We start from the raw sequence: 25,688 nt of genomic DNA, 5'->3' as shown, positions 1-25,688 counted from the left end.
GGTAGGGTAAATCTCTAACTACACTTCTATCAAGAGCTGGAAATAGTGATACCGATAAACCTTCACTAACTCAAAGGCTAGCTGAAAATGTATCGGTTTGGCTTTAAGTCCAGTCATACTTCTATATGAAAAAACTTTACAATTAGGGCACAAAGACTCCTAAAAGTAAGAATACTTAGTTATTTTGCAAATTAAGAAGAAAATATAAGCTATAGGCAAAGCTTCTAGCTATACACTTTCACAATTGCTCCTTGGTCAAAGCTCTGGCTGCAATTGCTTCTTAACTCTTTTCTATTCAATTCACGAGATACAATTACCAATAATACAAGATAACATGAATCAAAGACAACTTGGATGAATTATAGACAAAGCTTACAATCTACACAAATAACAATCTCACTTAATCAAAGTTAAGTCTCAAATGTTCCTTTGTATTAACTTTCTCTTAAAATAGTACTTACACAAACAAAGTTCTGTTGGCACAATTTCTCTAGAGCTCTCTTGCATAAAGATAATGATCATTTTACAATGAAGGGGTACTCCTTTATATAGGCACGAGAGTTGAGAAAAAGGTGGAGGAAAAAGTGGGAGCAACTCAATCAACTTTGACTTAGTTTAACTACAGAAGAAAATGAAGGATTACATGTAACTACACATGCAACTCGCATTACATGTAATTATGTTTTTCACGTAATGTGTTATTTACAACTACAAACATGAAAGAAGAAGAAGAAGAAGAAATACAGAAAAAAATTGAAACATCCTAGGGATTGTTCTGAAGGGCCTTGTACTTGGCAATGCAATCCCAAATGATCACATGATTGGAAGTTCCTATACTTTGTACCATTGCATTCACCTTGATAACCATGGTGTTGCATCTTTTGATAACCTTTGACTTTGATGAATTGTTTGCTGTCATTTGAAAATTTGATGTGATCAAACTTTTCTCATTCAAGTTGTGAATTCTCCTTTGTAGATCAGCACAAATTGAATTTTGTGACACTTTGAAAACCTTCTTGACGATGTTCGGATGTACACTCGCAACAACCTTCCATCAGCACCTTTAACATTTCTTTTTGATGTAAAGTGCTTGGCGCATGAGAATGCGTGCAAATGGAGATTGTTGATTTCCAAAATGTGACTTGGACTTTCAAGATGTCATTTCACGGAGAATGGATTACATGTAAATGCATCATGCAATAGGGGATGGAAGGTGAAATAAGATGCGAATGCGGGTGGAAGATGCACTTCATATGTAAGTGCGAATGAAGGATGAGATGAAAAACATCGAAACATGTGGAAACATGTATTTTCTCATGAAAGCACAAATGCATATGAAGGGATGGAAATGGAAAATGGAAGTGAGATAATGAGTTTTATAGTCATGTTTGGTGAAAAGGAGAAGTCAAATTACATGGGAGGTGAAAATGACATCCTTTTAACTTTTCAAAATGTGACTTTTAATCAAAATCTGACATTTTGGATGCAATTACACGTTAGACATTTCGTGTAATTGTGTCGTGCGAATGGAGGCAAAAAGTGAGATGGGTGAAAGTGGAAGTGGAAAATGAGATTACACGCATATGCGGATGGCGAATGAGATGAAAAACATGTAATCACATTTCGTTGAGTGAGAGATGAAGTGTTGTGACATGGAAATGGAATGTGGAATATGACGATGCTTTTGCATGAAATGAAGCAAAAACAAGTTCTTGGGAAAGAACTTGCACTTTCTCCAAGTGGAGAAAACTGGCAAGCAAACACAAAACACAAAACACAAAACACAAAAGAAACAACGTACCTTTGGAAAATAACTCAAACATGCCAAGATGCAATGCACTTCAAAACTCAAATTCAAAATTGGGACTTTGGAAAGAACCAAAAATATGAAAATGAATAAAAACATCATATTTAAAGGAAAAAACACTTTCTATGGCAAAGATTTTCACAAATGACAATCATCAAGTAATTTTATTCATAAAATCAGCAAGATAAGCATGAATTAAATAGCAAGGAAGAAGAAGTCCACTTACATGAAGATTAAGTGCTGAAAATGAAGGAAAAAGATGCTCCAATGTTGAAAAATTCTCCAAAAATGGTAAAACCTTTTCCAACTTTGTAAATTTGAATGGGAGAGGGCAGCAAATAAGGATTTCTTGTTAGAAGATGCCAAAATGTGCCCTAAAAACACTCCATATTCCAACGTTTTGAATCTTCATGCTTGCAAGACATTTTTGGCAAAAAACATTTTTTCTCATATTGCAAGATTAAACCGTTTTGATCAGTAAACCTCAAAACATGAACTACAATGCAATGTAATCCCCAAAAGATGCCAAATCAATTTGGTTGGGAGGGAAAACATGCACTAAAAATGGATTTTTTTTGTAAATTTCTTTAAAAATGTGATCCATTATGAAAGTTTCAAAAATGTTTTTGAGGTAAATGAATCCATTTTAGAAGCAAGGAAACTCATTGCCATCCAAAAACATTTCAAATGGAACAAGTCCCATACAAATCCATTGAGACAATCTCAAGTTATGAGCAAAAATGAAGGTATTTGGAGTTTTTCTTCAAAGACGCGTCCTAAGAGTGATCTTCAAAAACAATTTTCAGCATGTTAAATCCATTCTTGATGCAAAAAAAATCATTGCCAAGGAAAAACCTCTTCAATGGAGAAGATTTCATGCAATTCCACCAAGAAAATCTCAAGTTATAAGAAAAATCGGGTTCTTGGAGGCCAAATGCATGCTTTCCTCCAAAATTGGACTTTTTGGGATGCATAGCATATTTTAAAACACGTTTTCCTTCACAATTGGACCTTTTTAGGTGCATAGCATGTTTTAAAATATGCATCAAGTGAAAATAGGACCTTTTTAGGTGCATGCATATTTTAAAATATGCTTCCAAGTGAAAATCAAACCTTTTGGAAGGGAATGCATATTTTAAAATGCAACTCACCCTTTAGATGCATAAGCATGAAAACTCCTCTTTTCACGTCATAGCATCAGAAAGGTCCACTTATGATGAACTTTTGATGTAATGACATCAAAAATGTCCACCAAAGTAAACTTTATATGCAATGGCATGTAAAAAGTCCACTTTTGATAGATTTGACATGTTATTGCATATAAAATGTCCCCTTATGAAATCTTTAAGTCATTTAATTCACTTAAAATTATAAAAATGCTACGAAATGGGTCAAAAACAATATTTATTTATCATATTTTGAAATATAACATATAAACATCATTTTAAGGTAACATTTAAGTAAGCATTTGATTTTTAAAACCAAAAATTTAAAATGGAACTATATAATTATATAGTTACTTTAAGTGAAAAATTAAAAAATAACTCAACTTAAAATTATAACTTAAAGTGACTTCATAAAGTGCACTATAGTCACTTTAAGTTATAAATTTAAAGTAAAAGTAACTTGAAAACATAAAAAAAAAGTGAATATAATGTTATATTTCTCAAAAAGTGAATGTCAAATTGAAAATATATCATATTTTTAATTTGTGTTGTTGCACCTAAAATGTCCACTTTTGAGGCACTAAAATAGGCATAACTCTTGACTAGCAACTCCGGTTGACTTCTAGGTTAGATCGAATCGAAGGGAAAAACGAAAGGCATGACATGAGCAATACCAAAGGACTAAAAACAAGCAAACGCAAACTCAAATGCAAAGAACCGACTATAAAGGCTTCAAAAGTCAAGCAAAGGTTCGACGAAAAGCAAAATAAAAAGGACTTGACAAAGGCCTTCAGTAAAATGATTCATGATATCAATTGGTACTGATTGGTTGATCAATACTAACCAATTAAATAACGAACTAAACTCAGAGAAATGCAAAACTAAGCTTAAAAATGTTTCGTATTGTTACCTACATTTTGTGGTGACAAAATGTAGGACAACATATACAACAGTAGAGACAATATTAGATCAACAATCATTAAAGTGAGAATGTGACAGGGCTTTAAAAAATATTTCAGTATTCTATTGGAAGTGGCAGGTTATGTCATTAAAAAAAAAAAACATTCATGGTAAGAATCGAATCATCGAGTATACATCATCTCATGTGTTGTTATAGGATACATAGAATAGCATGGCCATGGTAGTAAAGGATGAAATTATCAATAGCTGCAATTTCAGTATCATTATGAGCGTCAAGAAGGATGCTTTTAACATCAGTGACTTAAATCTAGAATTGATTATTCAGAACATAAATGTTCACACAGTGCTGATACAATGTCCTTACGGTGTCATTAAAGAGAGCCATCCTTCTATCATTGTTGCTAAGATATCAATTTTTGAGGGAATGTTATCACAGTAAATTTAAGCAGCCAAAGCACAGAAAGTGTGTCACAGAAGCAACAATGTTTATGGTTTTGTCACAGTAAGCAAAGAAGCTTATGAAATATAATGATAATATTGTTGCAATCAGAAGAGCGACATATAGTCTATAGGTGCTACAGTCAGTGACAAGTGATTCAAGACAACTCATAGTTATATGGGTGTATGATGCACTGTTTTGGATAATAGAAGTTAAGATCTAAGAAGTTGTGGAGCTATTGTTGTAACAACGGTAATTTTATCACAAGAAAGCATATGTTCAAATTGATGGATGTCAAACTATTACAGAGCTGCCATGGTGAGAACATAGCTATAAAAGAATAGGGCAGCTTTATGGCAGCCTTCCACAAATAAGGAAAAAACAGAAAGCATTTTCAGAATAGCAGTTCCAAATATTGGCATCTTTCTAGCAGCTGTCTATCTCATTTAGAAAACAGCATCAGCTTCTATGCTAAAGAAGGCTGATAGTTTATTTTCTAGGCAGAATGTTTGGCACAAATTCTTAATACTGTTACAAACTGGGTGCATCTAAAGGGTTTCCAGTCAAAGATGAATGTGCAGATCCAAAATCACAAGAATGTAGTGGTACACTGTCAGATTGCTTCATATATGTCATTCTACTAAAGTATCAGGAGTAAATAGAGATCCAAGTCCCAAAATGAAATGACCATATGGAAATAGAAGAAAAACAGAGTGACAACAAGCTGCAAGTTTAAGCCCAACTCAAAGGCATAATGGAAATAAACCCTCATGAAATAAAGAGAGCTTCTATTAGGCGACATTTTTTTATAGCCATGTCTACATTTTACAAAGAAGAATCTTCCATAATTTTGTTGAGGTTCATCCATATTGTTAGAGTGGGGCTGCCATTACATGAAAAGACTGATATGTCAATGCTCGATACAACCACTCAACTTATAGTACACAGGAGGCAATTAAGCCCTTGTCATGAATTCTGAGGGGAGCACTGAACAAATTTCTAACAATCTCCCCCTCAACATTACCCGAGGGTCTGAGGATTCGAACTTGTGACCAAGCTCTGATACCACTTGTTAGAGTGGAGCTGTCATTACACCAAAAGACTGATTTGTCAATGTTTGATACAACCACTCAACTTATAGTACATAGAAGGTAGTGAAGCCCTTGTCACGAATCCCGAGGGGAGCGCTGAACAAATTTCTAACACATTTCTATAAGGAGAAATAGAGTCAAATATACAAGGAAATACTCACCATGAGCTGATCTGAGGATGAAATATGAGCTCGAAATGCACATTTTTTTTCAAGTTCAAGCTATGGAAACTCTTATTATTTCATAGTGGCATTAACAACAAAAATGACGAGAAGCTCCTTAAAGTCCATCAAATGACTGTCATGGCGGGTAAGAACAAAAAAATCTCCAGCCAAGACAACATAGGAAGAGGAAAAGATCAAGTATATCTGCTGTTTGAACCCAAGAAAATGAAGCAAAAGATTCTATATTTGAGTCGTAAAATGGCTTTAAAAAACATCAAGAAAGCCCTTGCATATCTTCTCATGGCGGCCAGCAAAGAATAAGGCTTCAAATCTGAAGAAAAGTACAGGAGATGCAACCGGTGCAGCCACAAAAAACTCTCCATTTCCTCCTCCCATGGCAGCCCAGCAAGGAAGAAAGATACAAATGATCAAACCTCCAAAAAAAACCAGTGAAGCAAGAGGAAAAAAAGCCCAAAAATCTACCATTTATCCAGAAAACGCGGAGCAATATGTGATATGCAAATAAGCTCCAAAAACTTGTCCAAAAAAAATGCAAACGAGAGAGACCTAGAACAACACAGCAACTCATTTTCTTCTTCAAACCCTCTCTTATTTTTCCCATAATGGCTGCTCAAGCAAAAGCAAATAAAATGAAAATGGAGGAATAATATGTTTTAGGTTTTGAAGAAACCTAATATTTCCTCATGTCCATGTGAAGGAAAAGGCTTTGCCATTATTAATTTTTTGCTAAGTCAATGGAAGGCATTTTTTTTGTTTTGCCTTTGCTTCATTTCCTTTTCTCCTTCATACTCACGTGAGTGAGTTTAACTTTATGCAAAGTGCCAAAGTGGTCTTTTTGCCCACTTTATTTGAATGTAAATCAATATTAATCAAAGTGATGTTTTATAAATCACTTTATTAATAGTTGGTTCTAAAAAATTAAAATGTTATTATTATTTAAAAAATATAAAAATATTTATTATTTATAATATATTTTATTACTTTTGATGAAATCATTTATCAATAATAAATATATACTATATTAATATTATTAAATTGATTTAATAATCAATTTAATAATATCAATATAGTTCGTATTTATTATTAATAAATTTATTAACAATAATAAGTTATAAGTTCTAATAAATATTAAAATATATTGAAAATAAGTACTTATTTTTGTATTTTAAAATTAATAAATATTTTTTGCAAAAGATTACATAGTGATGGGATGAAAAGTCAGACAGAGTTATTACATTTCAGACTTTTGAGCGCTTTTTGAGGGATATGACTGCATTTATAAGGACATCTATGATGATATTTTTGGGGCATGAATTTTGGGCCATATCTGCCCCTTTTTGAAGAGTTTCGAGGGGCTCAATTGTGGCCTGTAAGATTGAATTCGACCAAGGAGTTGGTGTCTTGCATTTATAATGCAGTTAGATGTAAAAATGCATAAGTATGAGCTTGAGGCTCATTTGTAAGGGTTCTATTTTTTATGTAGAGGCAGTTCTGAAGTAGTCTGTTTGGGTTCATGATATTTTTGCAAATTTCTTTGTAACCAATTTGATGAGTGTTATTGTACTACCTTTGGAGCTTGAATAAAGAACAGTTTGGGAGCCCATTTTGTATTCACTTGGCTGTCTAAGTCATTGATCTGATGTAATTTTTGTGATTTGTTCTGAATTCTTGAGTCTATGTTTCCATTCAAAAATTGGGATGTAACAAAGAGATTAAAGATTGACTACATTAAATAATTGTAAGAGAATTAAATAAATATCATTCAAGAGACTAACTAAAAAAAATCACTGAGTATTTAAATAAACACATGCACTAAATCAAATTAAATAATCGCAAAAATAAACAATTCTTGAGAGGCCAAATTAAATATTTACAAAATATTTAAGTAACCATACTCAAGGGACAAATTCAAATATTTACAACAAATATTTTAATTAATAATAGAATCAAATTAAATAATCACCAAATACTTGCATAATTCAATCTAGAAGGTTAGAGTTGTCAACTAAAAAAATAAATTTAAAAATTTGTGCGATCATTTAAATAATTATGTCTAAAATCCAAAGTTCCAGTATTTTAGATTATCATGTACTGGTTTAACAATCAACAACTACAAAATTAAAACCATTAAATTAAAGTAAAATTTATAATGGCAACTTTATTAAATCATCTATAAGTATTCAAAGATTTGTAAATAATGGCATAGAGGGGTCGTGACATGGTTGTTGTTTTCCCCTTTACAGATTTGATTCACGTTTCAGCTTTCAGTACATTTTGGGAAAGGGCTCCTCCATACAGTTGTGTTTTGTTCAGTTTCTTGTATTAAATACCCCTCCTTTTCATGTTCGGCAACCTTGAGAGGTTTCACTTCTTGTTATTTGGGTATGAAAGGCATTAATTAATTATTGGGAGTGACAATGATTTGTTTTTCTTTCATCTTCATCTTCCTCTTCCTCTTGTTGATTCTTGTGCTCATAAGGCTATCTTGTTTGTTGTATTTGTGTTTCAAGATTCCATCTTTTGTACAAATCTTGAAGTATTATGAAATGTTTTGTGAGGAAAATTGGTAGATATGTGAGGAGTATATCCACTCCATTCACTCTTGGTTTATCATAAATAACTTCTTGAGAAACTTGCCTTCATTTGGCTTCCTTCAGCATGTTTTCTTTGGCTTATGTGTCCCATAGATTTACCAAGTCTTGTATGAATTCATCTTATCTTCCTTGATTGGATAAAATTCTTCAATTTGTTGCCCCATTTATATGGTCATTTCAACCCAACTTCTTTAAGGCAACAATTCCAAATGCTTTTTTGCTAAATGGATATACAATTATTTTAAGAATAGTAAATTGAATTTAGACATATGATTCATACAAGAATAACAGAGTAATTCAAAAGAGTTTTCATATGACATATAGTTTCTTTCAATGCTCTTGGACAGTATTGGAGTAAGGGAGTAGTTCTAACATATGATCCAACTGAACTATAGAAACTTGATGATGATTGTCCATGAATTCCAACCACTAGCAATTCTGGTAACTAATTTAATCAACTGATGAGGCATAATCATACTTGTTGACACACCTTAAGTACAACATTGCTAATATATAATTTAACTATGATGTATTCTATGCTATTTGCACCATAAGTGTTGAATGGCCATGTGATCTAGAACAAAAAACAGGCTTTAACTTCAGTTTTTAATGCACGCTTAAAGAAATTCAATTAGTTCTAGAATTGTTTTAGTTTCTACACTTAAGGGAATGTTATCATTTCTTGTGCTCTTTAAAACCCCTTCCTCATTCAAAGAATGGCGTTTACACACTATTCAGTTGTGTGCTGTCTAAAAAGGGGCAAATTAAACACTAATTGATGTAATAACAAAGAGTTCCAGATTCACTTAGAGGAGGAGCACTGCAACAACAAATGATCAACTGATTATTCTTCACAAAGACAATGAACACAGTATGGAGGACCATGGAAACCCATATACCACAGGTTATCCTAGGTAAGAATCTCGCAAGAACTGGCTAATGAAACAAATAATTTTTTTTTTGGAGGAGCTTTACTATTCCAAATAAGATTGGTTGGCTTTTCACAAAGAGGAGAGAAATCACTATTATACAATTTAGATTATCCTAAATTAAGCTAATATCAACTAATAGGATTCCCATTCTAGATCAATAATCTTGTTTGAATAATATTTGAATCTTTAGTCTTACCAATTTAAGCTGATTCCTTAAAATAATTTTTTTTTTTTGGTTCAAATAAAGGTCTCTAAATTGTTTCCATGTTTACAACCAAAAACCATTAATCTTAGTTGCATCACAGTGGTCCTTGACTAAAGTGCTCCAAGGACCTCAAGGAAAAAATGACCGCATTTGAGGTTCTTCCATGCCAAAGAAGCTGCTAAGATATGTAAGACCTGTCTAAGAGTCATCAAATAGAGCTTCACCTCCATTATTGATATGCCATGAAATAAATTCAGCTTTGAAATTTCAAGAATATGAAACAACAATCTAGTTTTATGAGGCTCTATGAATGAACCTTGATAAGCTTAGATTTGTAATGATTTGTGCTTAACAATAAAAATATAAAATGGAATGTGTAATGTGTCCATCATAAAATTATTAATTAATCAAACCTTTCTTCATGGGCTGATTGATTTAGTATATCTCAGACCCATTTTTATTTTATTGTTTCCGTAGGTTTGGCCGTCGGCTATATTTGTAAACCCTTGGGAAGTTCCTCCAAAGGGTATTTAAGCACGGTGTGTAGGTAGTAGTTGGTATGCGATTTAGATTATTTTTCGTGTACTATGAATTCCTATTGGAGTTTAGTATTGTTCGTCATTTCGGAAGTGCAAGATCTTCCCTATTTGGTTTTCTCTAGTTTCGGTGGGATTCAACCCTCACCCTATTCTGTTTGTGTATTTCTCAGCTTGGATCTGACAAATCTGAACAATATTCATATTAGCAAATATACATATTCTCCAGTGAGGTGCAGTTGCTTGTATTAGATTTCGTTTGTGTTTGGTGAAGGTATTGTGTATTCAACTTCCATTAATATTTGTTTCATCACTCTTCCCCACCATACTTGACCACCTTTGGATATCTTAACTTCATACACCCTTCCATCCTCTCTGTACGAACATCCCTCCATCATCCTCTTTGTGTCTTGCTACCGTACGACATTCCCTAAGATCGTATGGCCCCCCACCACAACTACCATGCGACCTCCACTACCGTAAGGCCTTGTTACATCATGGTACGACCTTGTTACACTACCTTATGGCCTTGCTCCACTACCGTATGATATTACTCCACCATACGACCTTGCTCCATACCTTCTGTACAGCCTTTTCTATTGTGTTTAATCTGCTTCCATATTATTATATGACCTTCCTATAGTACACAGACATCGTACCACCAGCTAATCTCCTTGGAAGTGACGTCGAGAACGGATCATTACAGTGGTATCAGAACCAACCATCCTGCTAGCCTATGGATAGTGAATGAGACTTTATAGCGAGAAGAGAAGAAGATCCCATTCAATTGATAGAATGGTAGAACAAGAACCCACTGCTGCAAAACTCATGGCTACTAAGAGATCTTTCAAGGGATTAGGCGTAGATCAATGATAGTTAGCAACTTATGGAAGAAACTCTTAAGAAATTGGTAGACAATAAAATATCTGGTGAACAAAATTGTCATAGCGTGGACTCAGTGTCGGGTAAGGAAAACCTTCATCCAGTATGCTCTCGACCTTCTGTGCCGTTTTTCCCTCCATGGACGGAGGTACCACATGGAGGAAAGTAGACAACCTTTGAGGAAGTTCAAGGATAGTTGAGAGAAGATTGGAAGAATGCAAATTTGGAGGAGGATATATCCTACAAAGATTACACAGAACTAAGAATGAGATATTCTGAAGGCAGAAACCGAGGATATTTTAACGATGATCTCAGAAAAAAGCTGAGTAAGGTAAATCTATCACCATTTGACGGATTCGGATCAATATTTGCTCAAGCATGGGTAATGATAGCCGATACCTACTTCCAACTTAATCCAATGCTAGAAGAAGAAGCAATCAACTTTGTAGCACTACACTTGGAGGGAGTGGCACATGAATGTGGCATCATGGCACCATCACACTAGGGCATGACCAAATAAATACTTATGCAGAATTCGTTGAAAGATTGATAGATTGATTTGATGGTAAAGATCCAAAACTTAATTTCAAAGAATTGGCACAACTAAGGCAAACTAGATCAATTGACCAATACATCATAGTATTTCAAAATCTCTTTGTTTTGGTCATAGACATTTCCAGAAGGAGACGGATAGTGCTCTTCATGGACAGATTGACGGAACCATTGAGGGGTTGGGTAAAAGTTTTCAATCCTGCCACCCTTTCATAAGCTATAAAAAAGGCTTGGAGCATGGCATATCATCAACATCATCCTCTCGAGGTTACTCACACTCCAAACCACTAGTATTTCCAAAGGACAAAGATAAAAAACCTTTGCTGAAGAAGCCTTTGTTAGACGAAGCTACTAGATAGGAGCTACAGAGGAAGAAATTATGCTTCAATTGCAAGGGACCATGGGAGCCTGAGCACAGATGCCTCGTTGAAGGAAAAATACACTATATTGAAGTCGTATCGGATGATGAAGATGATTAAGAGGATCTACCCACAAAAGAAAACCATCCCCACGGGGACATCAAAATGGTTAATTTGAACTGTACGAAGAGAATTGCAATATTGGTACGGCGTGGAGGGACCATCGCCTTAGTCGAGAGCTCGAGATGTACGGTATTTCATGTACGGGTAACCCTTAAAGGACAAAGGGTCATGGCGATGTTCGATAGCGGAGCCACTCTAAACTTCATAAACTCATCTTTGGTGAAACAAATGGATCTACATACTGAGATGCATGCGGGATTCCAGATTAAGGTCATTGGAGGGACACTTTTGCCCTGTATGCACCTTGTTCCCCAACTGAGTATTGCCATGGCTTACCACACTGTGATGGTGGATTTCTTTATAGTGGACCTAGATGATATGGAGGTTATTTTGGGCATAGAGTGGATGGAGACACTTGATAAATACACTCAAAGCTTCAAACAGATGAACTTCACTTTTATTGTCGATGGGAAAAAGGTTGTTCTCTGTGGAATGACCAACAAGGGGCTGGAGGAAGTTTCAACAGAGCGGATGGAGGCAATTTTTCGGCATGATGACATTGCATGGGCTATACATTGTTTAGTTTTGGTAGAACCTATAAAAGGACAACAGACCCCCATTGGGATGATGATCTTCAAAATATTTTGAGTACCTATGATAAAGTTTTTATAAACATTCCTCCTGACATACCTCCCCATTGTAGGTTTAAACATACCATTGAGTTGGAAGATGACACCAAACCAATTATCACCACGGCATATCATTATCCCGAGAAATTCAAAGATGAGATCAAGAAGACGATTCAGGAGCTGCTCAAGAAAGGATGGATCCATCCTAGCTCTAGCCTCTTTGCATCATCAGTGGTTTTGGTAAAAGAGAAGGATGGGACGATGTGCATGTGTGTGAACTACCGTACACTAAATAAGAAGACAATAAAAAACAAATACCCTATTCTTAGGATTGATGAATTGTTGGATGAGTTGCATGGTGCGATTTATTTTTCTAAAATAGATTTTTGTTCCGAAAACCATCAGATTTGCATGTGGGTAGAATACGTAGAGAAGATGGCTTTCCATTGTCACTATGGGCATTATGAGTTCTTGGTCATGCCATTTGGATTAATGAATGCAACAACTACTTTTTAGTCTTGCATGAATCACATCTTCAACAAACAATTGTGTAAGTACTTGCTGGTATTCTTTGATGATATCCTTATTTACAAAGAAACTTTGGAAGAACACCTAAAACACTTAAATGAAGTCCTAGGGATCATGAAGGATCAATCCTTGCTCGCTAAGCAATCCAAGTGTGAATTCGGAATGACAGAAATATTATACCTAGGGCACGTTGTCAACACGTATGGAGTGCAGGTCCACCAAGAGAAGATTCAAGCTATCCTGGATTGGCCCCCACCTAAATCACTCTCTGAATTGCGAGGTTTATTATGTTTGTGTAATTAGTACTAGAGGTTTGTAAATGGTTTCTCTCAACTCAGCATACCATTAACAAATCTAACTAAGAAAGGCTCCTTCCAATGGAATGAAAGAGTGCAATGACTTTTGATAAATTAAAAGAAGCATTGAGTACTTGTCTGTTTCTCCTCTTACCTGATTTTACACAACCATTCATCCTAGAGTGTGATGCATCCAGAGAGGAAATTAGCGCGGTATTAATGCAAGATAGACACCCTATAGCCTATGAGAGTCGAAAGCTTACAAAAGCGAAGCGTCTATATTCCATTTATGGACAAAGAGATGTTGGCCATCGAGCATGCACTAACCAATTTCCGACAGTATCTAGTAGGCACCAAGTTTTTCGTTCGTACCGATCATAATAGTTTGAGATATTTTCTGGAGGAACGGGATCTAAACGAAGGCAACAAAAATAGGTAAGTAAGATTTAGGCTTTTGATTTCAACATTGAATATGTGAAGGGGAAGAACAATGTGGTTGCAAATGTTTTGTTAAGAAAACTTGCCATCTATTTACTATCTCAGATCTCGACTGATTGGAAAGCACACTTATTGGTGGAATCATAGTTCAAAATCTCGTTCTCTACCACTTATCATCGAGGCAAAAAAAGACTTTTCTTGGCAAATATCGAAGATAAATCGGTAACTTCTCAGGAAAATATCACAAATTTAAAAAATGACAAATTTAACTTAAAATGTATTTTTTTGGCAAAATTCAATAAGGAGATGCATCTAATGAGTAAACAAACCAAACAAGGTGATCTAGATATTATATAAATGCAATACATAACAAAATCTGATCCTCATATTGAATGTCGATAGCTAACAACCATAGTTAAAGACTTTGAAGTCTGAAGCAAACTAAAAATAGCAAATAATCATTGTAAAAAGATAAACAAATACAAATGTCAAGTACAATATAAAATTAGTCCGCATCTTCCTCTTCCCAGTAGCTCTAGTAAAACCTATGGGAGTGGGAAGCGGTCTAGCCCTCTTAGTCCATTGTGGCTGTGGTTGTAGTTGTGTCTCAATATCAATCCTAGATGTAGTTGGTGTTGGTGCTAGCAATGACTCATCTTCTATATCCTCACTCTCAGTGTCCTAAGTGTCCTCACTCTTACTGCCCTCCTCCTGAATGTCATCTAATCTCGGTGCAAAACCACCCTCTTTTGAATTGATATTTTCTTCAAAAATCTCTTTGAATCCACTTCAAATCCACTTGCAATAAATCTACAAGGCTTCCAATAACTATTTTTCTCCACCAAACCTTTCTCTTCTCCAAAGGCTGCAAATTTTAAAACGGGCCACTAAATGGTATCTCATTGGGCTACTCGTGAGATTTTTTCAACTTCTGAGGAGAAGTATGCCACTTCTCGACTGAGATTTTGGTGCAAAAGCTTGTATTTTCTCACCACTCCAAACGTCTCGCAAGAAGTTGATTTATCGACCACTTATCGACGCTATTTTGAACTATGGGTGGAATATTTCAGAAACACATTTGCATGTAAGCTAATGGACGATGACACTCAGGATGACCAATACAAGGTGGTGGATGACATCATTTACTATAAGGATTGGATATACTTGGTGTGCCTGAATCCAAACTAAAGTAGAAAGTCATGAAGGAAATATATGACTCACCCTTGGCCGAACACCCAGGGTTTCTCAAAACTGATAAACAGCTTAGGGAGAGGTTTTCATGGAACGGACTTAAAAGAAATGTATTGCAGTATGTACGAAATGTGCAGTCTTTCAACAAAACAAATCCAAACACACTTTACCTATCGGGTTATTGCAGCCCTTGCCTATACCAGAACGGAAGTGGAAAAACATCTCTATGGACTTCATCACTAGACTTCCTAAAGTAAACGAGAAGGATTGTATCTTTGTGGTGGTGAACAGGTTGACGAAGTATGCACACTTCTTCACCATCACCTCAAACTTTCAGGCCGCACAGGTCACAGACTGATTTTTGAAAGAAGTTTTCCCTAAGTTGCCGGATTCGTCCCCTGCTGCCCGGATTCGGGTCCGGGTCCGCACGGGTTTAGATTCGCCCCCGGGTTCACTGCGGGTCCGGGCGGGGTCCTTAGTTTTGATTGTGGACTCTTTCGGGTCCTTGTTGGAGCGAACCCAGACGAACCCACAGCGAACCCGGGGCTAAAACCAACTTTAAAGAGTGTGTTTTTTAAATTGTTTTCTTTTGTAACTCTCACAGGAACTTAATAAAAATTTAAAAAACATTTCACTCATCTAATCCCTTATGTCAAGGAGGAGGACGATGATATAGCAGCATATGGGACTAGTGGAACCAGTTTGGGTTCCAACGATGAAGCTCTAGATATAGTTGCAGTTGGGGAGGAAGTCATTGATCTCTCATTTTATGAAGATCCAATTGACCCTTGAAGGGCATTTGATACTATGATTATTGATAAACTACTAAACACTTGTCATCTATCATTATGTTTCAAACTTTATTATTTGATGAACTAGTCTTTGTTTTGCAATTTAGTAATTCAATGTATTATTTGATGAACTAGTCTATGTTTTGCAATTTAGTAATTCAATGTATAATTTTCTTTACAATCATGAAGATAGATTAATGAGCGAGTATTTAATGTTTTTAGATTCAGGTAAAGTCATGTTTTGAAGGGACCCAAAACCCTTTGGCATTTGGCATTGATCAATGATCAAGCAACAATTGTTCATGTTGTGAAATGATTTTGTTTTGCAACTATGCATGTTTCTCTTCTGTGTGTGTGTCTATATATATATATATATGTATGTATGTATATTTACTCACGAACCCACCCACGAACCCAAATGGAAAAAAAAAAATTGCCCGAACCCACGAACCGAACCCCAAACCCGAACCGGTCCCCGAACTTGAATCGGCAACTTAGAGTTTTTCGTCTACATGGATTACCTTGAAACATTGTTAGTGATAGGGATGGTCAGTTTATTAGTATTTTTTGGACAAAATTGTTTTGGCTGGCAGGAACAAACTTGTCACCAAGTATTAGCTACTACCCTCAGACAAATGAACAAACATAGATTGTGAACAAATTGCTAGAAGGCTATCTTTGGAACTATGTTTCGGCACAACAATGGGCATGGGTCAAATGGATGCATATGGGGGAATACTATTACAATACCACTTATCCTATGTCCATTGGGATGACACCTTTCAAAGCACTATACGGGTATGAACTCCTTTCATTTATCAACATGGTGTTGGGTGACAGCCATGCACAAAGGGCAAGGGACTAGCTTTAGGAAGGAAAAGACATCCTAAGATTCTTGAAGGGGAACTTACAAAGGGCACAAAATCAACAAAAATGTGCGCTGACAGACAATAGATCAAAAGAAGTTTTGAAGTGGGAGACTTGGTCTATCTTAGACTCCAATCGTACAGACAATCCTCATTAAAGGCAAGAGGGAAAGAAAAATTGAAGCTAGGTTTCTATGGTCCTTATCGTGTAGCTTGTTGCATCAGAGAAGTTGCCTACGAACTAGAACTTCCAGAAGGGAGCCACATCCATAATGTCTTCCATGTCTCCCACCAAAAGAAAGTTGTGGGGTAGAAAATCACAATAACTACAGATCTTCCACCTCTCAATGAAGAAGGGAAGCTCGTATTGGAACCGACCCAGATCATTGATGTGCGTAAGAAGATTGCAAAACCCTACCCTGAGGGAATACTTGGTACGTTGGAAACACTTGCCATTGGATGACGCAACTTGGGAAGGTGAACACATTCTGCAGCATTCGGCATTACATTTGCTTGAGGACAAGAAAATTTTGGGACAAAAGGACTATAATGTTTCATTCATAAAATAATTAATTAATCAAACATTTGTTCATGGGCTGATTGATTTAGTATATCTTAGACCCATTTTTATTTTATTGTTTCCGTAGGTTTGGCTGTTGGCTATGTTTGTAAACCCTCAAGAAGTTCCTGTCATGTCCCCACTCTAGCTCAGTCTAATAGAGACATGTGAGTCAGCTTATTATGGGGTCTTGTAGGCTGACAGGGTTGGATAGAGACCTAGTATAGTTATTCAGTGTTGGGGACTTGGTTTTCTGGTGGGTATTGATCAGTTGGGTGACGTTCCTTGTTTTTAGGAGGCAGTTCCTTCATTTATGGGGTTCATTCCTACTTTTTAGGAGGTATGATCATGCCCAGGGTTGGGTTTCCATGAGATGACCCTTTGGGTTCAGTTTCAGAGGGATAGGGCTTGTTTCCTAAATTTTACGAGCATCCCTAGATTTTAGGGATGAGACTGCCAGTGGATCCTTGATTTCCGACTTCAGTCACAGAGAGGTGACAGGATGATTTTATGGTTTGTGATGTCAGTTGGGCAATTTATGGCTATTTGGGTTATATTTTTAATATTTCCTAAGTTAGCGTTTAATATTTAAATAAGGCTAAGTTAATAGCCATTTTGGAGTAATAAGGGAATTTTGGCCTCATCTGGATGCGTATCCCATGTTATGATAGCTCATTGGAAAGGTCTTGAAATTCTGTAAATCTTCCTCTTTGGTCTCAGGGCAATTCGGTGAGCGGATTTATTACTATGGTAAAAAAGGTCATTTTCTAGTGACATGGTCACTTTAAAATAAGATTTAATTCATTTTTATAGCCAACGCCAATTGGGGGTCACTTTAGGGTTCGAATTGCTTTGCAAGGGGTTATAAGGAGATGGGCGCCATTTCTCATGATTATGCATATTTTTCAAACACTTCTTTTCAGATTTGCTCTGCTTGAGCGATTTGCATTCTGGGACGCAAACCCCAGGGTAATTGCTGGCTGGGACGTAACCCTCAACAGCATTGGGTATTGGTTTGTCAGTAGTTTCAACAGTATTCAGGAGGAAGGTAGACGCCACTTCAGCTTGGGCCTACAGTTTGTTTTGTTGGGCATGTTCTTTGGCGTATGGGAAGTGAATTCTAACAGCCATACACTGCCATTTCTTGCAGCCGTACTCTGTCATTTGCAGCACTTTGATACATAGAAAAATCAGTTACTCAGCAGCAGAATCTTGCATCTTATCAGCCCGTTTTCATCAGCCAGTTGTGGCGTCATTGTTAGAGGAAATGTACTGGATCTTTTATTTGGCTCTTTAATTCAAAAATCTGCCTGGTACGATTTGTATCAACTCTGACTTTACTGCATATTGTTATTTATTTTTAGACTCTTTTCTTGCCATTTGTTACTTCTCATTTCTATGTGGAATAATCATCAAAAACACAAAAACAAACACACTCTTCTGCATTTCCGTCTAGTTCTACAAGAAAACATTAATAAACAGAAAATAAATAAATAAAATAAATCTACAGCAGATTTGTAGCAGAGATCCATCAGGGATCTTTCAGTTCCTCTAAAGGGTATTTAAGCACGACGTGTAGGTAGTAGTTGGTATGCGATTTTGATTATTTTCCTTGTACTGCGAATTGCTGTTGGAGTTCAATATTCTTTGCCATTTTGGAAGTGAAAGATCTTCCTTATTTGGTTTTCACCGGTTTTGGTGGGATTCAATCCTCACCCTATTCCGTCTATGTATTTCTTGACTCAAATCTGGCAAGTCTGAACAATATTCATTTTAGCAAATATACATATTCTCCATTGATGTGCAATTGCTTGTATTGGATTTTGTCTATGTTTGGTTAAGGTATTGTGTATTCAACTTCCATTAATATTTGTTTTGTCACTCTTCCCCACCGTACCTGTCCACCTTCAGATATCTCAACTCCATACACCCTTCCATCCTCCCCATACAAACATCCCTCCATCATCTTCTTTGTTTCATGCTACTGTACGACATTCCCTAATCAGTACGGCCCCCCACCACAACTACCGTACAACCTCCTCCAATATTGTACGACCTTGCTACACCACTGTACGACCTTGCTACACTACCATACGACCCTGCTCCACTACTGTATGACATTACTCCACCACCGTATGGCCTTGCTTCATACCTTCCGTATGACCTTTTGTGTTGTGTTTAATCTGCTTTCACATTACTGTACGACCTTCCTACAGTACACAGACAACACCATACGGCCAGCTAATCTCCCTGGAAGTGATGTCGGTAATGGATCATTAAAAAAGTTATCTTTATAGTGATAAGGAAACTTAAGAACATAAGAAGTAATAAACAAGAAAAAATATCTGAATTCTCCTCTTTTACCACCTAACTAAGAGCATCAAGACATATTACATTTATGTACTAGCAATCTAGCACACCTAATCAGCATGTAAATCTATTTTCAATTTTCCTGGTATCATTTATCAAACATCACAGGGGGAAATCACAGCTCTTCAATTTCTTAATGTGTTATGTTCACATCTAGATTTCAGGTTTCACTGAACATAGTTTGATTTTTTTCAATTTCTGGCCATTTCATTGGAACTCAAGTATTCTTTGCTTTGGTAATTGTGATTTGAATATCTCTCCAAGTCAACACAGTCACTAGTAATGTAATGCCTGCCAGCTTTGATAGAAGTGCAAGATGTCCCGACGAAGTTGTCCGGAGACTTAGAGTATCCTTTTCATTCGAAGATTCCACTTGGGAAGGCCGTTTGCTGGAAACATATGATACATACTATGATAGATTTGTCATTGCCCCTTGTAAGTGGTAAGGTAATCTTTAGGTTGTAGTTTCATTTTAACTCTTCAATTTTGTGATGGATTTTCTTAAGGTCACTGATAATAAGTATTAATGAGTGTAATACATTTCTCCTTATCCCCTGGTCAATCTAGAGTGTTCACATTTTCAAATTCTTTGTGGTCACCAACAATTCATTTTTTTCATTTTTAGTTTGGTTCATGTATTTTTATGTCGTCAAATTTCCTATATTTTCACCCAATTATTTCTGAAACAAGGAGCTCTTACCAGCACTTAAAATTGCACAATTATTTCCCAGTTTCTGCCGAGAAATCTGACTTCCCTTTTTTGACAGATCATTCGATTTATAAAAACATGACCATGCTGAAGCTAAAATTCTGCCTTAGCTGGACCAAATTGAATTAAGGAAGAAAATTAATGATTAACTTCACTCTTTAGTGAACTGAGACGGTCTTTCCTCGAAAGAGTAGATTTCTAGTAGGGCATGCTTTCTAGTTTATCCAATATTTATCAGTTATTTTCTCTGACTTCAAGCCATTTTATCACTTGAAATACATCGTCAGTCATTAATACTCTGGTTTTTGTTCTCAAACTGTTTGATGATAATTGTATTTCTCCCATCATTTATTCTATACCTGTTCAGCTATAGTCATGTTGACATTTGTTTTATATTTTGGGTTAATGGATAGCATCTAATTCTTCCATATTTAGCATTCAAAAGACAAAAAGCAAATATTACAAATTTGATTAGTTAATCTTTTCTTAATTCTGTAGCATTTTGGCATTTAAACAAATTACATGGATCAGCCTTGGTCAGATTGTACTCCAAGTCATAGCAATGCTTGACCCTAGATAAAATTTAAAAGTGTCTTTGTATGCTGATTGTGACTGTCACTATCTAATTGCCAGTTGCTATTTTTAAAACAGAATCACTAAAACCCAGTATAGTTGGACAGCGTTGATTTTATCTTTTATAAATTTATAATTCCATAGATTTCATAGCAGTATCAAGTCATGCTAATATCTTACTGTTATAAAATGTATAACCTTTTATGCTGTTCACGCAAAGTCAACACAAAAAATAATTTCTCGTCTGATTGCTTGGATGCAAATGCTGGTTTTCTGTATCTGGCATCTCTATGTTTATTGTCAAGAATTCAATTCATTTTTGAAGTGAAATTTATAAGTGACAGCCCTTTGTTCATACTTTGTAAATATTCTGACAGTTATCCAACTGTTCCCCTCAATTTCACTTGGGGGGTTGGGAGTGGATGAGGAGCACCCCACCTCAAAGAGTGAAAAATTCACACATTGTAGATGTAGTTCACAATATTAACCATTTGGGGGAAGAGATACTGCAAAATAAGATTTACTTTGATCTTTTGCCACTCAAACAAATTATCTAAATGGGGAATGCTATTCTGCTGTCAACAAAAAATGTAATATTTTAAATGTATGAATTAAGTCATCATGCATACATTTGTAATTCTGAGATATCTTCATTTTTCAATGTTGGAAGGAGGCCTACATGGAAATATTATGCAGCTGAACTTCTTGAGCTTTCTGACTCTCAACTCTTGTGTCAGTGTTCAACTTCGCCTGATGCAGAGAGCCCAGATTTTGTAGAATCAGAAAGACGGTATGTAGCTCTTGACTGCCAATGCTTATTCAGACATCTTTCTCCTTTCAAATCATAAAAACTCTTTCATGATTTTTTTCCATCTCATATGTTTTGACAATTTGGACATTGTCAATATGATTTGTTATCTGAAGTAAAGTCAGTAAACTAATAAGTCCATTCAAGGGTAGATTTTGATACTAAATATCTAGAGTTACTATACATCACACTGCACTGATAGTCTCTGCGAAAAAGTAAACATAATAATACATTAGTATATTTTTTTCATCGACTGTCATCTAAGCCATCGTTGGCCAAAAATGAGGTCAGGTAACTCAACTTACATATATACACATATTTTTTGAGGAAACCACATTTATTTAAGCTACAAATAAGAAAGAAATTATATACATACATATGTGTGTGTAATTGAGTTATCTGACCTCTTTTTTGGCCAAAGATGGCTTAGATGATAATAGATTAAAAAAATCTACTGATGTCTGATGTATTATTATGTTTACTTATTCACAGAGACTATCAGTGCAGTGTGATTTATAAAAAAAATTAATCTATTGTCATCTAAGCTAGCTTTGGCCAAAAATGAGGTCAGATAACTCAATTTACATAAATAGATTTTGAGGAAAGCACATTAATTTTAGCTGCAAATAACATCGAAATCATATATATAAAACCAAGGTAGGTTAGTGGAGCTCATGCACAATCATTTACATTAGGAAAGTAATGAAGTAATGAGATCTATAGTTCGGATATTAGAGTAATATTGCACACTTAATGTAGAATCAAGATAGAACAATGCAAATTCCAAGCTACTCTTCAACATCTAGCTGCACTTCTGTTAAGAGTGAAAGGGGATGTAAACCAAACAAAAAGAGAAAAACAAATCTTTTGCCAACACCCTCTTAATACCATGGATGTTCTCAACACTGTTGATGGAGAGGATGAATATAAGTCCATGGGGATCTAGTAGCACAAACTTCTTTGCCCTCCAATTTTCTGCTCTTTAAGTTTAAAATGGCCTAGGGATGGTTGATTTATAGATTTGATGAGGATAAATGGATTGTTGAGATTGGTTTTGGATGCAAGGCTAGATTGCTTGAGAGGAAATTGAATTTGAAGTTGGATGGAAGGAGAGATTAATTGCTTGAGGTTGGTGGATGGAGGGTTAGGACTGACTTGATTAGATGGATGGTGAAGATTACAAATTTAGTTTAAATATGCATTGATTTGATGCCTAGGATTGAATGTTGAATTCAGTTTGGATAAATGAGTTGTACTTATGTTACTTTTAAATTGTGGATGCGACATGATTCTCCTATTAGCAGGAGATTGGACTTGGTTTGAGGGTTTAGGATTGAATGATGGAGGAAATACTAGATTATAAGTCTTGGCTATATACTCATACAATTACTTAATTCATTAGTGCTATGATGATGCATTTTTGAGATTAAATTCAATAAGTTAATTACAATTAGATTAGTAATAGTTAGTAAATAAATTAATAAATGAACAACTAAATAATCATTTGATAATATTATATTATATAATGAATGAATAATATGATATTATAATATAAATGAATAATATGATATTGTAATATAAATGAATCTATTAATAAATATAATAAAAAAAATAAAAAAAATATATATAATAAAATAATATAAAATAATCAAAATACTACAGTTGATATATCAAATATTAATATTATTATAATATAATTATTAGTTATATAATAATAATATAAAATATATACTAATCAAATATTTCATAAGATAAATCTGAGATATTTAATATAATGTGTAAATATATATAATAATCTATCAAGTATCGATTAATGAAATAGATATATTTATATATATTCATAGGAGTATCTAATAAACTATATGACGACTATATCCTAAAGACATAACTTTGGGAGGCATGTAAGTGGAGGAGTAATTTGGTCTAAAAGAGGGGAGAGTCATAATTTATAAAGTCTTTAAAACAAAACTGCATATGGATGCAATGACTTAGGAAAGAATCCATGCATGTTTTACAAAATATTAAATATGTATACTGTTAGATTTGGAAGGAGATAAAGTTGATTTTGATCTACACTAGCACTTGCACCAATGATGTGTAGTGATTAAGCTGATAGTTAGATATGCTATGCAGTTAGATATCATTAAAAAATGGGATAAACTTCAAAGATATGGAATTGCTTTCAGTAGGTATAATTATTTTGATTATAGACGATGTAAGAGAAGATTGAATATATAGGGGCGCAAGTTACAATTTACATTGGCAAAGTTATGCGAAATGTTGTTGCAATACAAATTGGTTACACAACATTCACAATAACTTATTATTTATATTTGAATCTCCAACTTTGCATTACAAATGACATGTCTTCAAAACCTATAACACAAGGGTAGAAAAATTATAAGATTAGTTGTGAATATTTTAGATTAATTATTAGACATGGTTACAACTCTAGCTTATTTTAGTGTTGTTAAATTTCAAATGTTTTATAAACATTCATTTGCATTTAGACAAAGCTTCGTATGTAATCGACAACATTAGACATGTTAAGTATTACAATGTTTTGCACTTTGTAATAATGAATACAAGTTCCACATTTTTTTTGTTTAAAAAAAACAAGAACTTCCTTTTCAATTTTTCTCTCAGATACATGTAATAAGGATTGGCACTTTAATCCTCTAACAAAATTTGTAAGTAATATGAAGTTTAATCTCATTCTTAGTTAGTTCTCATTTAGAATAAAAATTAAAGAATTTCATTACTGGTTTTACATACATATTTGTATATTTTAGTTTTTCTTTGGATGATTTTAAGGCTAGAATTTCTAATACTTAAAATAGAAATTACAAATACAAAAAATTTAATATGTTATAATTCCTTAAAAGATTGTAACTCTATTTTTATTGTGTCAGAATTTCTATAAAAACTATTAGCTATATATTTCTCTAATCAAATAAATAAATAAATAAGATATATTAAATAATTTAAATTTAAATAATTTTATATTATTTTAAATTTGTTCAGTTGATATTTTGTAACTGATAGTTTTTATAACTTCTTTTGCAAAATAGGAGTACTAGCCATAGTGTATGAGACAGAGTCTCTCCTATCTTAAAGGAAGGCTTCCCCTTCTCATTGTTCTTTGGATCAACTCAACGAAAGCAAGAAGTTTAGAGGTACTTTTTAAGGGTGTTATCAATATTCTTTCCTCTTGTTTCAAGAAAGAATCCACTTGCGGAATAAGTAATGGGCAAGATGGATCTCCTAACTACACTTCTATCTTAAAATTGGAAATAGTGATACCGATAAACTCACACCAACTCACAGTCTAATTAAAAAGTGTACCAACTTAGATCTATTGTCTATTCATTCTATTCTATAAAAGTGAATTGCTACTATTGGGGCACATTGACTTCCAAAAATAGCTAATTTCTAAACTTTAAGCCTATGAACTATTCCAGTTCATAGACATGAAAATAACTTAATTCTAATAATATTCGTGAATATGAGAAAGCAATACAAACTACACTCACAACTTCTAATTTTTATCACAACAATTGCTTTCAGACACAACTTCAGAACAAATTGTTTCTCCTAAGTTCACTTTGCTTTAAATACAAACAAGATTAGCATGAAATAAAGATAGCAACACAAATTACAATCACAACTTCTAATTTGTATCACCACAATTACTACCACTCCGAGCTTCGGAAAAAATTGCTATTTGTATTCACCTTTCTTTCAAACTTGTACTACAAATCATAGTTATGCTTGCACAAATTCTCTAGAGCTGCCTTTAGTGCAGAGCACCCAAGCAACGACCTATGAAACTTCCCTAGAAAGGTCATAGGAGATTAGAAGAAATTAGATAACGGGCTATGTGGTTTGAAACTCCAAAATTGTAAGGCTAAGGGATCCAATGATGCATTATAAATCATGGGTTTCCTTAAGTCATCATAGGATTTCAAACCTTTCTTGTTTGTTTGGTTAGAATAAGAGTGTTAGGACATAACAAGTCATTTCAAACTTGTCCTAACCAACCAAAAGGTCTTAAGAGTTAGTTAAGTGAAAAGTTGTAAAAGTTGTCAATTCTACATAATTGAAAAGTTGCAATTTTGATGCAACTTTTCAAATTTTG

General features: G+C 34.6%; 1 protein-coding gene across 1 annotated transcript in view; it reads left to right on the top strand.

Annotated features, from left to right (window-relative positions):
• LOC149563117 (protein N-terminal asparagine amidohydrolase-like) overlaps positions 1–25,688 on the top strand; it is a 171,737-nt gene that overhangs the window by 100,226 nt on the left and 45,823 nt on the right. The window contains exon 9 of the mRNA XM_089828069.1: positions 21,480–21,532. Coding sequence (XP_089684195.1) covers positions 21,480–21,532 — 53 coding nt within the window. The remainder of the gene's footprint in view (positions 1–21,479; positions 21,533–25,688) is intronic.

This window comes from Cupressus sempervirens, chromosome 4 (genome assembly GCF_028749045.1).
Source record: "Cupressus sempervirens isolate cs-2001-9-10 chromosome 4, ASM2874904v1, whole genome shotgun sequence".
Classification (NCBI taxonomy): domain Eukaryota; kingdom Viridiplantae; phylum Streptophyta; class Pinopsida; order Cupressales; family Cupressaceae; genus Cupressus; species Cupressus sempervirens.
The sequence above is the reverse complement of the archived record's forward strand: the minus strand, read 5'-3'. Positions and strand labels throughout refer to the sequence as shown.